Genomic DNA, 15044 nt, shown 5'->3' with positions numbered 1-15044 from the left:
TAGAGGGTGGGGAACAAACAAGACCACAGCAAGGAATCGGGGGTGGGGGGGAAGAGAAAGATGGAGAAAAGATGGTGAGGTGAAGAGTTTTCTCTCTCGCTCTCTCTCTCTCTCTCTCTCTCTCTCTGAAGCTGCTGTAATGGGAAACTGCCAGGCTTAGGCTCCTTCCTATGGACTCATCAGAGGGTCTGCCACAGCACACTGCAGGATGTCTGCTGGATCACAGCGGTCCTTTGCAATTAAAAGTGACGTTGAGTTTTTGATTAAGGAGAACGCTTTGCTTTGCTTTGCCGTGGATGCGATACATTCTGGTGAAACGTTCATCGCTAAAGCGTTGAGGTTGTTGCCAACTACTGGCACAAAATAGGTATTGTTGATACTTGATTTGCTGCAATATTAAAAACTGCATTAAAAAACCTGAGATTCCTCTGAGTGGAATAATTTCAGCCAAATAAATAGCATGTTCATGGCAGAAAAAAAATTGTATACACTTTTCATTGTTGTTGCTACAATAGCGGTGTAATAATAAGTCAAACCTGAAAACAATGTAAATGAAAACGACAGACGGAACAAAAGAAAAGATATTGAACAAAATATAATTTTTATCCAGCGGTCTATGCTTTTTAGCTGAATCTTTTACCCGATGGGAGGAGCTCAAATTTTCAACACGTTCAATGGGATCATGGGAGACGATTCGATCTCTAGGAGCCAAAGGCCAAATTTGAGATGTCAGATTCCCAGTTAAGTTTCTTTTAAGTTATGTTTGCTATATATTACAATTTTCTAAGAAATAGTTACTTGATTATGTTATAAAATGCCACTATGTGCCTGGAAAATATGATGCCACCCATTTGAAAAGCACTCTGCAGACTTTCACAATCACATGACTGTCTCCCTCTGGAGACATTCGATTGGCGATGTCTAGGTTAGGATGACTTTCTAGAAACTATCCACTGATTATATTTGGACAGCTTTGACAACCAGATGAATTCACAATGAAGGGAAAGCAACTTGTGGTAAATTCTCTCATAAACCAGACTTATTATTCAAAAAGCAGATTTGGAAATTACTTTTAATTCAACATATTCTCCATTTAGGTATGCTTAGCGCCCTCAAATTGAAAAAGATTATCTTGCAGGCTAACAAACAATTTTTTTCAGTCTGTAAGTTATGGTTTGTTTTTAACAATTATTTGATTCTATTAATTCCACATTATCCCTTTTAAAAAAAACAACACACACACACACACACACCCCCCCCCCCCCACACACACACACACACACACACACACACACACATGTTTGAGTGGCTATCTTTGTGGGGACTTTCCATTGACTTCCATTCATTTTTACAGCCTAAACCTTACCTTTACCCTTTTTCCTAACCCTATCCATCAAAATACCTAACCCTAACCCTAACCAAAACTCAATTCATACCTTAGCCCTAAATCTGACCCCTGACCCAAAAACAGGGTTTCCCCTTGTGGGGAGCAGGCTCACATCCCCACAAGGAGCAATTGGTCCCCACAACGTAGTATATGTCAGGAAAATCGTCCCCACAAGGTATTACAAACAAACACATCAACACACAGCAAATGAGAGCCTATACCTAAACGTAATTTCATCTACTGCTCTCAGTCCCTGTGGAGTGTTTTACTCCAAACAGCCTCTCGCTGATATACAGTTACCTGCAGCGGTGGAGGCTGTACGGAAACAAACAGGAGTGTTTGCAACACGGTAGTCAAATAATTAGCTCTGTGACCAGGTCCATCTGGGGTCATTTTATTTAGATTAAGTGGTCCACTGTACCTTATCAGCTTACAAGCTTTAAACTTGACTCCGTCAACACAATCAATAATTCATTCTGTCTGCATGAGTGAGTCATGGCTGGTATGAGGTGGCTTTTTTTCTTTTCTTTTTTTTTTTAGGGCAGCGCTGCAGCTGCATCCATGAGGGGGCCGGTGCATGCATACAGCATTAATCTTCGCTCAACTCTGTCTCCGGCTTGCCTAACTTGTCCTAAAAGTGCGGCGGCACAACAAATTACAGCACGAGCCAGAACATACACAGAGATGTCCATGCATAAAACATTAAACTGGACGTAAATTATTCAGAAGGTGCTCCTTTGCCTTATGCCTAAGTGAGGTTTATGAGTTGCGGGTTCATTACCATAAGAGCCTTGTAGCCAGACATAATTGTCCTATTAATAATCCAAATAGGTAATTACATAGTTTTACTTTGCACGCTGATGGAAGTGGGAATAATTAAACACATTAATCTGGTTTGATCATCTACATAATGACCCATGCAATAAATAAAATGTGACGATTAGGTGTAGGTTCGGGTGATTTCACGACAGCATTTAGAGCACCGCTTAAGTTCGTCTGTGCTGCTGTAAATCTGTCGGCAGCAGACTAAGAAGAAAGGGGGGGAAAAAAATCAACCCGGAGCAGAAACGCTGCAAAACAAACTTATAATAAGCCCCTTTCAGGCTGTAATTGCGTGCTTCCAACTGTAAGTGCTTCTGCCTCGGCTGCGTTCACTCCACTTCACCAGGGTAAGCAGGCTGCAAGAATCTCCTGGGTCAGGCAGACATGATATTAAATTGTGAGAGTGGAGCCTGACAAAGGGAAGAAGGAAAAGGGGAGCTGGAAACATCGTACCATCTACAGATACGGCGTCTAATAAAATGCACTGAGGACTTATTGCAGGGCTCTATGAACCATGTCAGGAGCGTCTACATTACATTTTTCAACCCAACCAGTTCAGGCTCAGGGGTGACTGGGCTGATGTGAGACGTATATTCTATATGTATGTCTATGTGTGTGTGTGTGTGTGTGTGTGTGTGTTTGTGTGCGTGTGTGTGCGTGTGTGCACACGCGCGCGTGCTCTCCCTATGCATTGCTATGGCAGGCACGTATTGTTCTACACCCAATAGAATGTCTCTTTATTATTATAGTTTATTTATTTTTCTTCCGTCACGTTAATGCGGCCCGTACCGCTGTGTGCACCCCCACAAAAGTGGTATCAAAACGTTCAGCTTGATCCCAAGAAGGGAGCTTTACTTTTAGTGGGATTCTGAGTTAAAATGACAACATAAATTGCTAAAAACGAGAAAAATCGAGGCTGAGTGTCTCACAGAATCAGTAATCTTTCTCTCTGAAACACACACAGCACAGTTTATTTCTGACTCCAAAACTCTTTTAACTCCCCCTCACAGGCACAAATATCGCCCTATTGGTCTAAAAGTCGGTCATGACATAGATACACATGCCTGCTCCTGTAAAATGTTTTCAAAATTTTGCTAGGGCTTATGTTTTTTTGTCAGGGTCCTTGAGACCGACGCTGGGTGTCTCACAAGTATAGAAACTCTGTCTCCACTATACTGTCTGACAGAGAGAGCCAGCCCAGGTAAAGATAATTAATTACCATAGCAACGGGGCCCAGAGTTGTCTCACAAACAGGCGCAGTGACAGGTCTCACAATGCATTGTGGGAAGAATACACATTTCTTGTGACTATTCATATTTTGCTTACATAAAATTATTTCTCTGAATTTTTGAGTGTGAATTAAAATCCTTAGTATGAAGGTTGAAAAATTTCGAGACATAAACAATTACCCACTGACTTTATTTTTTTATTATTATTATTATTTCGGAATAATAATAATAATAACATGTGCGAAGCTTATACTTGTCAGTCTCGAACTGAATTTCATTGTGCATGAGGATCACTGATTGTACTGTTGTAGGAAGCTGTGTCAGCTATAGCACTATGGCATTGGTTCTTAAACTTTTTTGAGGTATCAATCCCACCAGTTTCATATGCGCCTTCACTGAACCCTTCTGTAGTGATGAACAAAGTAAGTTATTTCCTCCAAATTCAAGACATAGGGGTGATGCAACTATACTCCAATTGGGTAATCACTAAGTCTTTTTAAAAGGTAGAGTCTCTGAGAACAGTTGTTCAAAATATAGTCAGTGTTTTCAGCAAAGTTGAGCTGACTGTCCAGGAACCACCCAAGGTATTTAAAATTTGCCAGAGTTTCAACAGGTTGGTTCGAGAGAAACTGAAACCACTTTAAGGTCTTGTTTAGATCATTTAATTAGCTCTACATTCTTAAGAGAAAGAAAAATTCATAATAAATAAAGACTGCGGTATTCTGATTTAGTAATGTAGTTATATTAGTTGTGTTACCACCCCCACGCCACTAGAGGCAGTAGCAGGCCCGAAAAGATGCGACAAAGGAGCAGATTTAGAAGTACACCGAAAGCTACAGAATTTGGTAAAAACGGTGAGCTTTGAAGTAATTACAGACCCAAGTTCAAATCCATGCTTAGAGTGAAACTCCTTCAATCAGTGCTCCTCCGCAGCACTGATTGGCTCAGCAATGTAACGTGCAGAGACCACTAAAGGGGCAGGTGCTCAAAACAAAGGGCACGTCTAACCGCATTCTAGGACAGAATATTAACAAAGCCACTCAGCTTTCAGAGTTTAATAAACAATGATAATTTACAAAATTGTGAGATATACAATCAAAGCTAAGGAAAATCTCCATATAGAGCATACAACCAGTGGCGCAACTGCACATTATTCAGGTGGATGCGAAAATATAGACATGACTGTTAGGTTAATTGGCTTCTCCAAATTGCCCCTAGGTGTGAATGTGTGTCTCTGTGTTGCCTGGCGACCTGTCCGGGGTGTACCCTAATGTCTGTATGATAAAAATACTGAATCGATAGATAAGAACAGTTTTTCCTCACCTGGCTGTCTCCTCCCGCTCAATAGTTCTTCAGAGAAAAAACTACTGAAAACCAAAAACGTTTTTTTCAATTCACCAAAAACTGTTCTGTAATCTGGAACGTTCGCTACATTCAGCTCCAGTTAACCACCTTATCTCGCTGCGCGAGAGGCAACTGCGTCATGTGTCACGGGCAAAAGGTCAAAGGTAACAAGGTGACCGGAGGGCTTATGTTTTTACAAAAAAAAAAAAAAAAAAAAAAAATAATAATAATAATCGTTTCTGGCGATGTTGCTATAAACTCATTGCATCTCTGAATAGTGCTGTTTATGTTATATCATCTAGTAGTGGGAAAAAGCAACAAAAAAACTATTATGCTATGTACTTAAGATGGAATATATGCACATATATTCATGACATGCTTTGATTAAAGTAATTTATCCTCAGTGCAATTCCAGTACCGAAAAATTAACTTTACACCAGGTGAGTTTCTCACCTGAGAATGTGAACCTACTGTGCTGTTTCTGTGCCTTCAAATAATTTTAATGCGCCTGTAGAAGATTCATAACTTAAAAGTTACAAGAACCTACAAGTTAACTTATAAGGAACAGGTCTGAAAAAACAGTCTGTGTGCTACACTCAAGAGAGAGATTCCTTTGATGCATCAAAGAGTGATGTCATCACTGATGATGTCATTGTTACCATAGGAATTAAACATTCTAATCGTGCATTCACACCAAACATGTTTTGAGTGTCAGGCAGGCGAGTCTGCTTTACATTCAAAGTCTATGTGAAGTATTTGATGCGCTGGACACGTCAAACGCTCCAAACGGTTCAAATGACGCTGCGCTAGACGCTCGAAGAGCGCCGCAACGGCCCTCAACACGCCTCCACATAGAGTTTGAATGTAAACCAGATGCGCCTGACTGTCAAAATGTGTTTGGTGTGAGCGCACCATTATTTGTCCAGTGTCATATTAGGTCCACCATATTAGGACCAAAGACTTGTCCTAATATGATGGATTCATTGCTTTGGGTCAGGGGTAATGTTTAGAGGTAAGATGTGAATTAAGGTTTAGTTAATGTTAGGAATAGACTAGTATTGGTTTGGGTTAGGGAAAATGTCTGGGTTAGGCAACATCGCAGCTACTAGAATAAAGGGAAATCAATGCAAAGTTCTAATATGGGTCGAAATAGTTTTGACAAGCCTGTAGGGAATTTTGTTTTCTAAATCATTATATAAATAATGATATAATGTTAGGATGTCTTTCTGCCAATTGCATAGCTGCAATACACTAGTAGTCTTAATGTGTTGAATGTACTGAGACACATTCAGCATATTAGAAACCAATCAGAACCAAAAGTTTGCCTTTTGGTTCTGATTGGTTGTTTCTGGACAGTAGCAGAGCCAAATGAATTTTCACAAATTCTCTGTTTCATATTCTATTGTCAACTGTTTAACAAATATTCATCCATCATCTAACATACATAGGAAGGTTAGATGATGGATGACTATTATATAAAATGAAGTGTTTGAGGCTTTGCCAAATTTGTGCAAAGCCTCAGATTTTCATAATGCAAAGTGTTAGCAAAACCTGGGCTTGGATAGTAACCCAGGTTAGTGCCACCTGGGTGTGGGTCGGTGTAAAGGCCGAGCCGGGCTTAGCTTGGCCTTCATGCCAACGCCAACATGAAGACCCTCCATGCAACCAGTGGAGGTTGATCGCATGGATGTCTGTCTTTCCTCGGACCTCCATGTTTGTGTGGAGGTTTGGCTTTGCGTGGACTCCTCTGTTTGCAACCTGAGTGTGGGTCGGCGCAAAGGCTGAGCCAGGCTATGCATGGAGACCCCTAGTTGATTCAAGGTCTGTCTTTCTTCAGACCTCCCTGGTTGATTGGAGGTCTGTCTTTCTTCGGACCTCCCTGGTTGATTGGAGGCCTGTCTTTCTTCGGGCCTCCCTGGTTGATTGCAGGTCCATCTTTCCTTGGACCTACCTGGTTGAATGGAGGTCCATTTTTCCTCAGACCTCCCTGGTTGATTGGAGGTCCTTCTTTCCTCGGACCTTCCTGGTTGATTAGAGGTCTGTCTTTCTTCGGACCTCCCTGGTTGATTGGAGGTCTGTCTTTCTTCGGACCTCCCTGGTTGATTGGAGGTCCATCTTTCTTCGGACCTCCCTGGTTGATTGGAGGTCCATCTTTCCTCGGACCTCCCTGGTTGATTGGAGGTCTGTCTATCCTTGGTCTCCTCTGTTTGTAGGGAGCCTTCTCTTTGCAGGGGGACCTGTGGTTGGGTGGAGACTCTAGGATGGTTGTTTTCTAGAGCAAGTTTCAACTCCACCTTCAGGTCCGCAACCTGACCCTGCAGAGCTTTCACCGTTTCCTCCTGAGCCTTAAATTTGGAAGCTTGCTCAGAGTGACTTTTGAGCTGCTCCTCATATTTAAGTCTCACTCGGTATTCTTCAACCATTACTTCAATCAGACCTTTATTGCGGGAGGCGTATTTTGCAGCCTCCCACTTGAAGTACTCCAGCTGTTGAAGAACGTTCTTGTCAGTTGTAACTTTGGAAGAGCAAGAAACCTGTTCATGTTTGACTTGCAGGTGACGTTCTTTTTCCAACATGTTTTGCAGTCTTTGAATCTCCTCCTGCTGGGACTTGACTTCAGCCTGACATTCAATCCTTCTGTCTCTTTCCTCATGGAGTTCAAAATTCATTTTCTGCAGTTCTGTTTTAAGATCATCTACTTGCTTTGTCAAATATTTGACGTGTTGGCTAGTCTCTGCCACGTCTTCCACTGAGGGGGTGATCTTGAAGCAAGCAGAGGGTGTTGTTTCCTGCTTGACTTCTAATGATCTTGGACTCTCAAAGTGGCCGGAAGGACTTGATTCCCCCTGGATCTTTGATTCATCTTCCGGCTCAATGGGGCTGTCATCTTCAACAGGGAAAATGACAGCGTCGTAGTCGACTTGGATATTGAGGTCTACCATGTCGACCCATGAAAGCTTAGCTGGAAAAGCTTCATGTTCGCAAACAATCTGTTGCTGCTTCATATCTATATCGTAGTAACTTCTTGCTTCTCTGAACGTCGAACGTGCTCTGAAGGGTGATCTGTCGCGATAGAACTGTGGAACGGATCAGAGAAAACTGTCTGTGAGCTACATTCAAGAGAGAGATTCCCTTGTGATATCATAGAGTGATGACATCACTGCCGATGTCATTGATACCATTGGAACTGAACATTCTATCCACCTACTGCTGGGAGGCTTACTGGGGAAATTATTATGGGTCTTACTTCTGGTGACTAGAAGAAGTAACAGTATTTCATTGTAATTTATAGGGTTTTTGGCTAATCTATATTCATGATAGAAGTTACATCTCTTTTGTCGGTTGATACACTGCACAAACATTAGCATTTCACTGCTCCCCATTAGCATTAGCCTTTTCCCTAAAAATAGCTTTTATCTATTTTTCTTATTTATTAGTCACACTTAGTATACTGAATGGAGGAAGAAAATGTAAAACAACATGCTAGCGACAGCATTTAGGCTAATGTTAGCAATTTGGCCCATTTTAACTTGTACACTAATTTTAACATACAGAATGGAGTAAGTCCATGTTACTCAACATGTTCGTGACTCTCCACATGCTATTGAGTACATTGCAGCTTACTTTAGCATTGATGGTAATTTATAGCATCAGACGGGCACACTTTGGCAGGCCCCATTTAAATTTCTTCAGAAATGTTCTAGTATTTGTGTTTACTTTTCTGCATTCCTGTGTTAATTTTTGTTTATTTGCTGTTAGCAAACCTCGCTGTCAACGGTGATGGGTTGTTCAGACGAAACTTTATGATCAGTCACCTGTTCTACCATCCCTTTCTGTCACTTTGAAACTTATCTCTTCTCATTAGCGGTCCATTTTAAGTTGTTTTGCTACACCTTACCTTTTGTCTAAAGATGAACACTAGTTTCGATTTCAAAAATGTGTATCTTCAATGTGAAAAAATGTTGCGAAAGAAAAATTCCTTCAGACATTGGTAGTTTTCTGCTGTGGACAGCAGAACTGACATTAAAATAAATGAGTAAATACAAAACATTTTAATAAAAACTATCTCCAGCAGACATCTTGAATAAGTTGTGGTGAGGTGTTGAAAAGGAAACCAAGGATAGCAAAACTGTGCAAAATTGTCATAAAACATCTGTAAAGAAATGTGTTTCATTTCTTATTAGTCAGACTCCATTAAATTATAATTGTATCATTTTAAAATAGCAGTTTAACCTGAAACCTGGCATGGCTTGCCTCAATAAAGCCAAGCTTGTGCTAAGATGGTGTCATCTTTTCCTAATCATTGTAAAACTGTGATCTGTTTTTTTTGGCAATTACAAATCCATAAATTTACATCCTCACCAAGTGTTCGAATCATGTTAATCGCTTCTCCATGTCTCTGTCTTTCTTGCAGAATTTCTTCATTCTGATCCCATTGAGAATTCCTCACTTTACAAACATGTCAACAGATCTGGTCTTCAGGGTCCCAGGCAAGGCCATTTCCTTGCTTCCGTCTCCAATACTCACTTCCGCTGGCCGATTAAGTCAGAAAACGGTCACAAACGAGGTCGTCCTGCAAATATGGCCTACCTGGATGAGCAAGAATCTTGGGAGCCAAAAGAATCTAAAGCAGGACCTGTGGAGCTGATGACGCTGCCCGACTCCCTTCATCAGGAGAACCTGGAGAACTACTCGGGCGAAGGCAAAGATCAGGATCTAGAAGGCGCTTTGAGTGACAAAGGCAGAGCTGTGTCAGGAGAAGAGAAAGACATGGAGGGAAGTGGAAATGGAAGCAGCTTTCCGGCTGGCTTTGAAATGAAAGTCAACACGCTGGCCAGCATCGATGTCAAACTAAGTCCCACGCCCAAAGCTTCACCCAAACCAAGCAGTTTCTTGGCAGTGGGAGAGTACACTACTCTGTCTCAGTGGCTGCTGGTTAATCAACCCACTGCCTCTCCTCAGGGTGCCATGGAGTCAGACACAGCTGAGGAGGCAAAGGGAGAGATACTTTATGTCCACAGACCGACTGAGATGCTCTCTCTGCCGTCTTCTTTGCAAACACAAGATGAGAGCAAAGAGACGGAGATGGCTTCCACACCTGCAGCTCTGCTGGAGGTACTGACATCTTCTGAAGTGACCACAGTGGAGCCTTTGGCCACAGAGCCACACAGAACAGACCCTGCCACCACAGTCATTATCTCAGAAAATACTTCAGACACCTCTTCTGCAGAGGAAGCATCTATATCCATTTCATGGGTTCAGGAAAAGCAGGAGAACATTAGTGTACCGGACCAGCAGAACCCTCTCCCAGTGACTCTGTTGCCTACCGAAGGAGCTCAAACTGGAGTCATTCAATTCCTCACCAAAGCCACAAACTCTGAAATTGGCCTGACAGGAATGGAATCCAGATCTGCAGTTACTGAATCTTTTGTTGTGGGAAGTGTCCGGACGCCTTCCACAGAGTTAAAACCGGAGGAGCTCAGAACCACAAAGGCCACAGGGGACAAGGACACAAGCAACCCGTTTGGCAGTTTGGTACCTGACTGGGCTTTCGGCCTCATCCCATCAGGTAAGTTCCTTTTACATTACCAGAAAATGAATGCATTGATAAAGTCACAGCTATAGGTGATTTGGCTTATAAATAGGAATTTCCATAAGTGGAAATTGCTGTGGAAATATGTTTTACCTCTCACTGAATTAATCTATTTTTGCGTTTGTCACTCTCAAATGTTCTCCGATTGTAAACACCCCTCGTTGAATCACATTTTGTGGTTGACATTTATATGATTACGCTCAATTATTAGAATCCACCAAACTGCCCACAAATCAAGATCTTACAGGTTTTAGTTTTGTGATCATAGAATAACTGCAAACAACACATGCACAATCATGTTAGTCCACAAAGAACCAGAAACACGGTGGGTCTTATTTGTGTTCAATATTCAAAAACAAGAACGAGGCAAAAATTGAAACCATGGAAAAAGGTCCAAGGTGAAAACTACAGGTTGTTTTGGGTAAGTTTTTTTTTGTCTCTTAATAAATAAAACCATACTTTTGTTTGATATTAAAATTTATTTTAATTAGATGTCTAATATCTATCTGTGGCAAAAAAAAAAATTCAAAAAAAGTAATAACAGAAGATATCCGGAAGGCTCTGTCTGTAGGGGACTTGATGAGAAGCAACGGATTAAAGCGCCAGCAGGATGTTATCATTGCTGCATGGACGCCATCTGACTTCAGAGTTTCTATCAAATGTCTCAAATTTAAAACATCCACTCCCCTGTTTCTTCCCCTGTGTCGCCTGTTGTTTCATTTTGCCAGTCCCCTGTGCTTCCTTGTCTAAAATGGATTTTTATTCAACCCTGGTTCTCGGTTAGTTTTTTTTTTTTTAGCCTTCTCCTTCTTTTTCTTTTCCTTTCTCTCACTCCCACGCTTTTACAGAAACAGCTGCAGACAGCGAGGCACTGCAGCGAGGTGAGACCAACTAGGTCTTAGGCAAGTAATTAGTGGGTCAGAGTGAGTGCAATTAGATGAACTGGGGAGCGATGGAGAACCTAGTGCCCGACAAATCAATGCAGACACAAACTACAAGATGGGACTTGTAATTGACTGCGGTCTCTTCTCATTTTCCAGTTTGCTCACGTTCACTCTGTCCCAGTTTTGGGTGCTGGCCTCAACTTTTTTTCTCTCACGCATTCGTTGTGCACCATGACAGGAATATTCTGGAGGAGGTGGGGGGGTTGTCTCTGTGCTCTTTTATTTCTTTAATTGGACTTGCTACTGTGGCAAAGTAGATGAACAAACATTGCTTTCTATAGTCACTTAGTTCCATCCATCCATTTTCTGTATACCCTTGTCCCTTAGTGGGGTCGGGAGGGCTACTGGTGCCTCTCTCCAGCTAACGTTCCGGGCGAGAGGCGGGGTTCACCCTGGACAGGTCACCAGTCTGTCGCAGGGCAACACAAAGACAGACAGGACACACAACCATGCACACACACTTTCACCTAGGGACAATTTAGAGAGGCCAATTAAACTGACAGTCATGTTTTTGGACTGTGGGAGGAAGCCGGAGTACCCAGAAAGAACCCACGCATGCACAGGGAGAACATGCAAACTCCCCGGGCTGGGAATCAAACCCAGAACCTTCTTGCTGCAAGGCAACAGCTCTACCAACTGCACCACTGTGCAGCAGCCAAAAAGTTTTCAAAACAGTTTTACTATCCTACTACTGTGTTTGTTGTTTTAAAAAGTTGCTATATTGTTTTTGCATGATTTTATCTTCCACAGAGATGGTAATTTGCTGGGATTTGTAAGTCATTTATGTCCATGTTTTATCTACCAGAGTGCTGTATGTCATAGTAGTTTTTTTTTTTTTTTTTTGCCTTTGTTGAGAATTGTGCTCGTGTTCACTGTGTGATTTGAAGCAGTGGACTCACCTGAATCCATTTAATATAGCAACAAGGGGATATTCTGATTACATCGTGGTCTCAACAGATCACCTCACAGCCGATCAAATAATAAAAGACCAAACACTGTTTGCTCCAGACTGAGTGCGTGCACTTAATATATTCTGTGTGCTTGCCGTCTAGTCTGACAGTGGCCCATTATGCAGCCATTTAATTTAGTGAATGTGTAAATATGTCAGATTGATTTGTTCGCCGAACACAAGCTGATTCATGTAGCTTCGTGTCTGAAGGTCATTTTCTGTCATTTATTACATCAAATCGTTGCCATGTCACTCCGCTGCTGGTTGCATAATAACATTTAATGAAATCAGTCAGGACAAGAGAATGTTTTTCTCCATCCAGCTCATGTTTCAGTGGTGCCTCGCAGTTGGCAGGGAATAAGAAGCACAGCGCCACCTAGCTGGTGTTGTTTGCAGCTGTTGCTTTTTGGTGCGGCTGAAGTCGCAGCAGACAGAGAAGAGGGGAAGGGTAAGAGGACAGACCGCTCTTGGAGAAGAAGAAATGAGAGAGGTGAGCACGTCCTCAACAATGCTGTCTGTATGAGTACATACATCTTTTTAATCAATGATCAGAGATCACACTGACACACACAACTACAGAGACTATATTGCTTCTCTCCATCTTTGCCTTGTTCGTTTTTTTGTTGTTTTTTTTCTGTTTCACATGTCATTCATTGTTATCAGGCCAGGCTCAGGCCCCTCTGTGCTCTGTTTGGCAGTATATTGCTTTTGATAAGACACTGGACTGTTACATAACTCCACATGAACCCTTTGCAATTCCCCAATGCAATGTGGTAGCCTCCAGCTAAAAGCAACACAAAGCAGTTCACACACACACACACGCACACGCGCGCACGCATGCATACGCACATTATCCAGCTAAATCTAAACAAAGAAGCACAAGTGAGGCAAGTTCACGCTGGATAAAAATTCAATAATTTATCTTTTGTGTCACACCATTAAAAACAAACACAGAAACACACTCAGAAAATGTCTTCATCCCTCATTTCATACCCTGCAAGGCGGCGCACACGTTTCGTTTCATATTTCTTTTGTAATAACTCTCTTGCTTTCATACTGTGCAACTCCCAACCCAAGATTTCACAAAGTTTTGTAAGAGTTAGTAAAAAAAATTACAGAATTGATTTCCAGTCTAAAACATGCTAGCCGTAATGGAAATTTACAGCAAGGAGGCTAGGCAGCGCTGACATCCAGCCCCTCTTGGGTGATGAAGCAACGCTGGGGCATATAGTATTATTGGCTATCTATCCAGCCTCTAAATTACTGATGCCAGTCTGATGCTCTGGCAAGCAGGGAACAGGATGCCTCTGAGTTATTGTCATCTTGACTAAAGCCTTGTCCCTGACTAAAGATGGATCAGACCCCTGGCAACATCAATAACACGGCAGCCAGCCCACAACCAAATTAGAGCACTAGATTTGGAGGAGAACAGCCCATATGATGAGTGTGTGTGTTTGTGTGTGTGTGTGCGTGTGTGTGTGCTGTGTGTGCATGTGACGGGGACAGCCTGTGGTGGCAAATTGTCAGATTGGGTCTGTGGATGGATGTTCAGTCTGTCTGTTGGGGACCTTGGGTAGGCTGTCTGCAGCAGAGCGAGGGCATGTTCTCAAAACTGCATATAGAAGTCTATTGATTTTTCTACTGTCTTTCTCCCTGTTGCTCCCGTCTTTATTCCCACTAACCCTCTTTTTCTCTCCCTATCCCCTACTTACTTTCCTTTTTATCTCCCATGCTTCTCTTATCCCTGACTTTTCCTTTTATTACTCCTCTGGTCATTGCTGAGGCAGCCCCTGGCATAATGTTTCGATAGCTCCCTGAACTCCAGCGTGCTACAACACGGCGCGGTCAATTCCCGTCGAACTGTAAATGTCCTCTGGACCCGTCGAACCTCGCCAGTCACCTCCCTGCTTAATCTGCCATTGTTCGCTCTGCTTCTCCTCAGCAAGTTTCTCTTATTCTTTCTTCTAATGGTGTAATTCCTCAATTTGTCCATATCAAACACTCTTGCTGAATCTAATCCGGTGCACTTGGCAGCCCCTTATTAAATGAGTGGGATTTGTAACAATGTACCCTTTAGGGACACCAGGTTCCATCATAGAGTGTGATGAAATGGATTTCCACACCACTGTGTGGTGAGAGAGAGAAAAGACTTTCTGTATCCCCTTGAACAGCAGAAAGGGTAGAAAGCAGTGACCGATCATACTGCAAACATGTTAATGACCAAGTGTTGGTGAGATTCTCATTGTCTGATTACCTTGAGTAAAAATATCAGTGCCAAAGTATATCCTCTCCGACTCACGGCCTGTTTTTGAGAAATATGGCTGAAAATAACATGCCAAAAATGAATTGAATGTGTCTCAAGAACTACAGAGTTTATTTTAATTGTTTTGGTATCAAAAAACACGAAACAGCAAAGGTAGGACTGAATTTATGCTTTTAGCTTCGTGAAATTAGCTATTCCTTTTTTCTTCTTTAGCTGCTGGTTCAGTGAATTTTGCACGTAGCGTGGTGACTCTGGCATTGTTGGAAACGGCAGAGCTTCGGCTTTACTGTGATAGATAGTTTGTGGGCACTGGGCCTCGATGCTCTGTCATTGTTACGTTTTTTACCGGATATGCCTCGTTAGCATCTAATTGCGTTTCTTTTTATCAAGCTGCTTAGTGTTCAAGCTGGGTGTTGTTGAGGTAGAAAATATTGTTTATATCATTTAGAAGAGCTTTTTCTCGATACGTGGATATGCAGTATACCTATATTGATAAATGTATAGCATGTGTTT

General features: G+C 42.0%; 2 protein-coding genes across 2 annotated transcripts in view; one reads left to right on the top strand and one right to left on the bottom strand.

Annotated features, from left to right (window-relative positions):
- ncanb (neurocan b) overlaps positions 1–15044 on the top strand; it is a 113744-nt gene that overhangs the window by 34169 nt on the left and 64531 nt on the right. Inside the window, exon 9 of the mRNA XM_014999217.2 lies at positions 9197–10351. Within this exon, the coding sequence (XP_014854703.2) occupies positions 9197–10351 (1155 nt within the window). The remainder of the gene's footprint in view (positions 1–9196; positions 10352–15044) is intronic.
- LOC148159917 (uncharacterized) lies at positions 6357–7724 on the bottom strand. The gene is made up of 2 exons (XM_088005228.1): positions 6946–7724; positions 6357–6540 (listed from the first exon to the last, which is right to left on the bottom strand). The coding sequence occupies exons 1-2, from the start codon at positions 7722–7724 to the stop codon at positions 6357–6359; spliced, it is 963 nt and encodes a 320-aa protein (XP_087861354.1).

This window comes from Poecilia mexicana, unplaced genomic scaffold, assembly GCF_051168715.1.
Source record: "Poecilia mexicana isolate PSO_F unplaced genomic scaffold, ASM5116871v1 scaffold_4, whole genome shotgun sequence".
NCBI classification, from domain to species: Eukaryota; Metazoa; Chordata; class Actinopteri; order Cyprinodontiformes; family Poeciliidae; genus Poecilia; species Poecilia mexicana.
The sequence above is the reverse complement of the archived record's forward strand: the minus strand, read 5'-3'. Positions and strand labels throughout refer to the sequence as shown.

Coding starts and splice junctions, on each gene's coding strand:
- LOC148159917 (XM_088005228.1), bottom strand. CDS start 7,724: ATGGTAGACCTCAATATCCAAGTCGACTACGACGCTGTCATTTTCCCT. Junction 6,541..6,945: donor ACCTCCAATCAACCAGGGAG/GTCCGAGGAAAG, acceptor ACCCACACTCAG/GTTGCAAACAGAGGAGTCCA.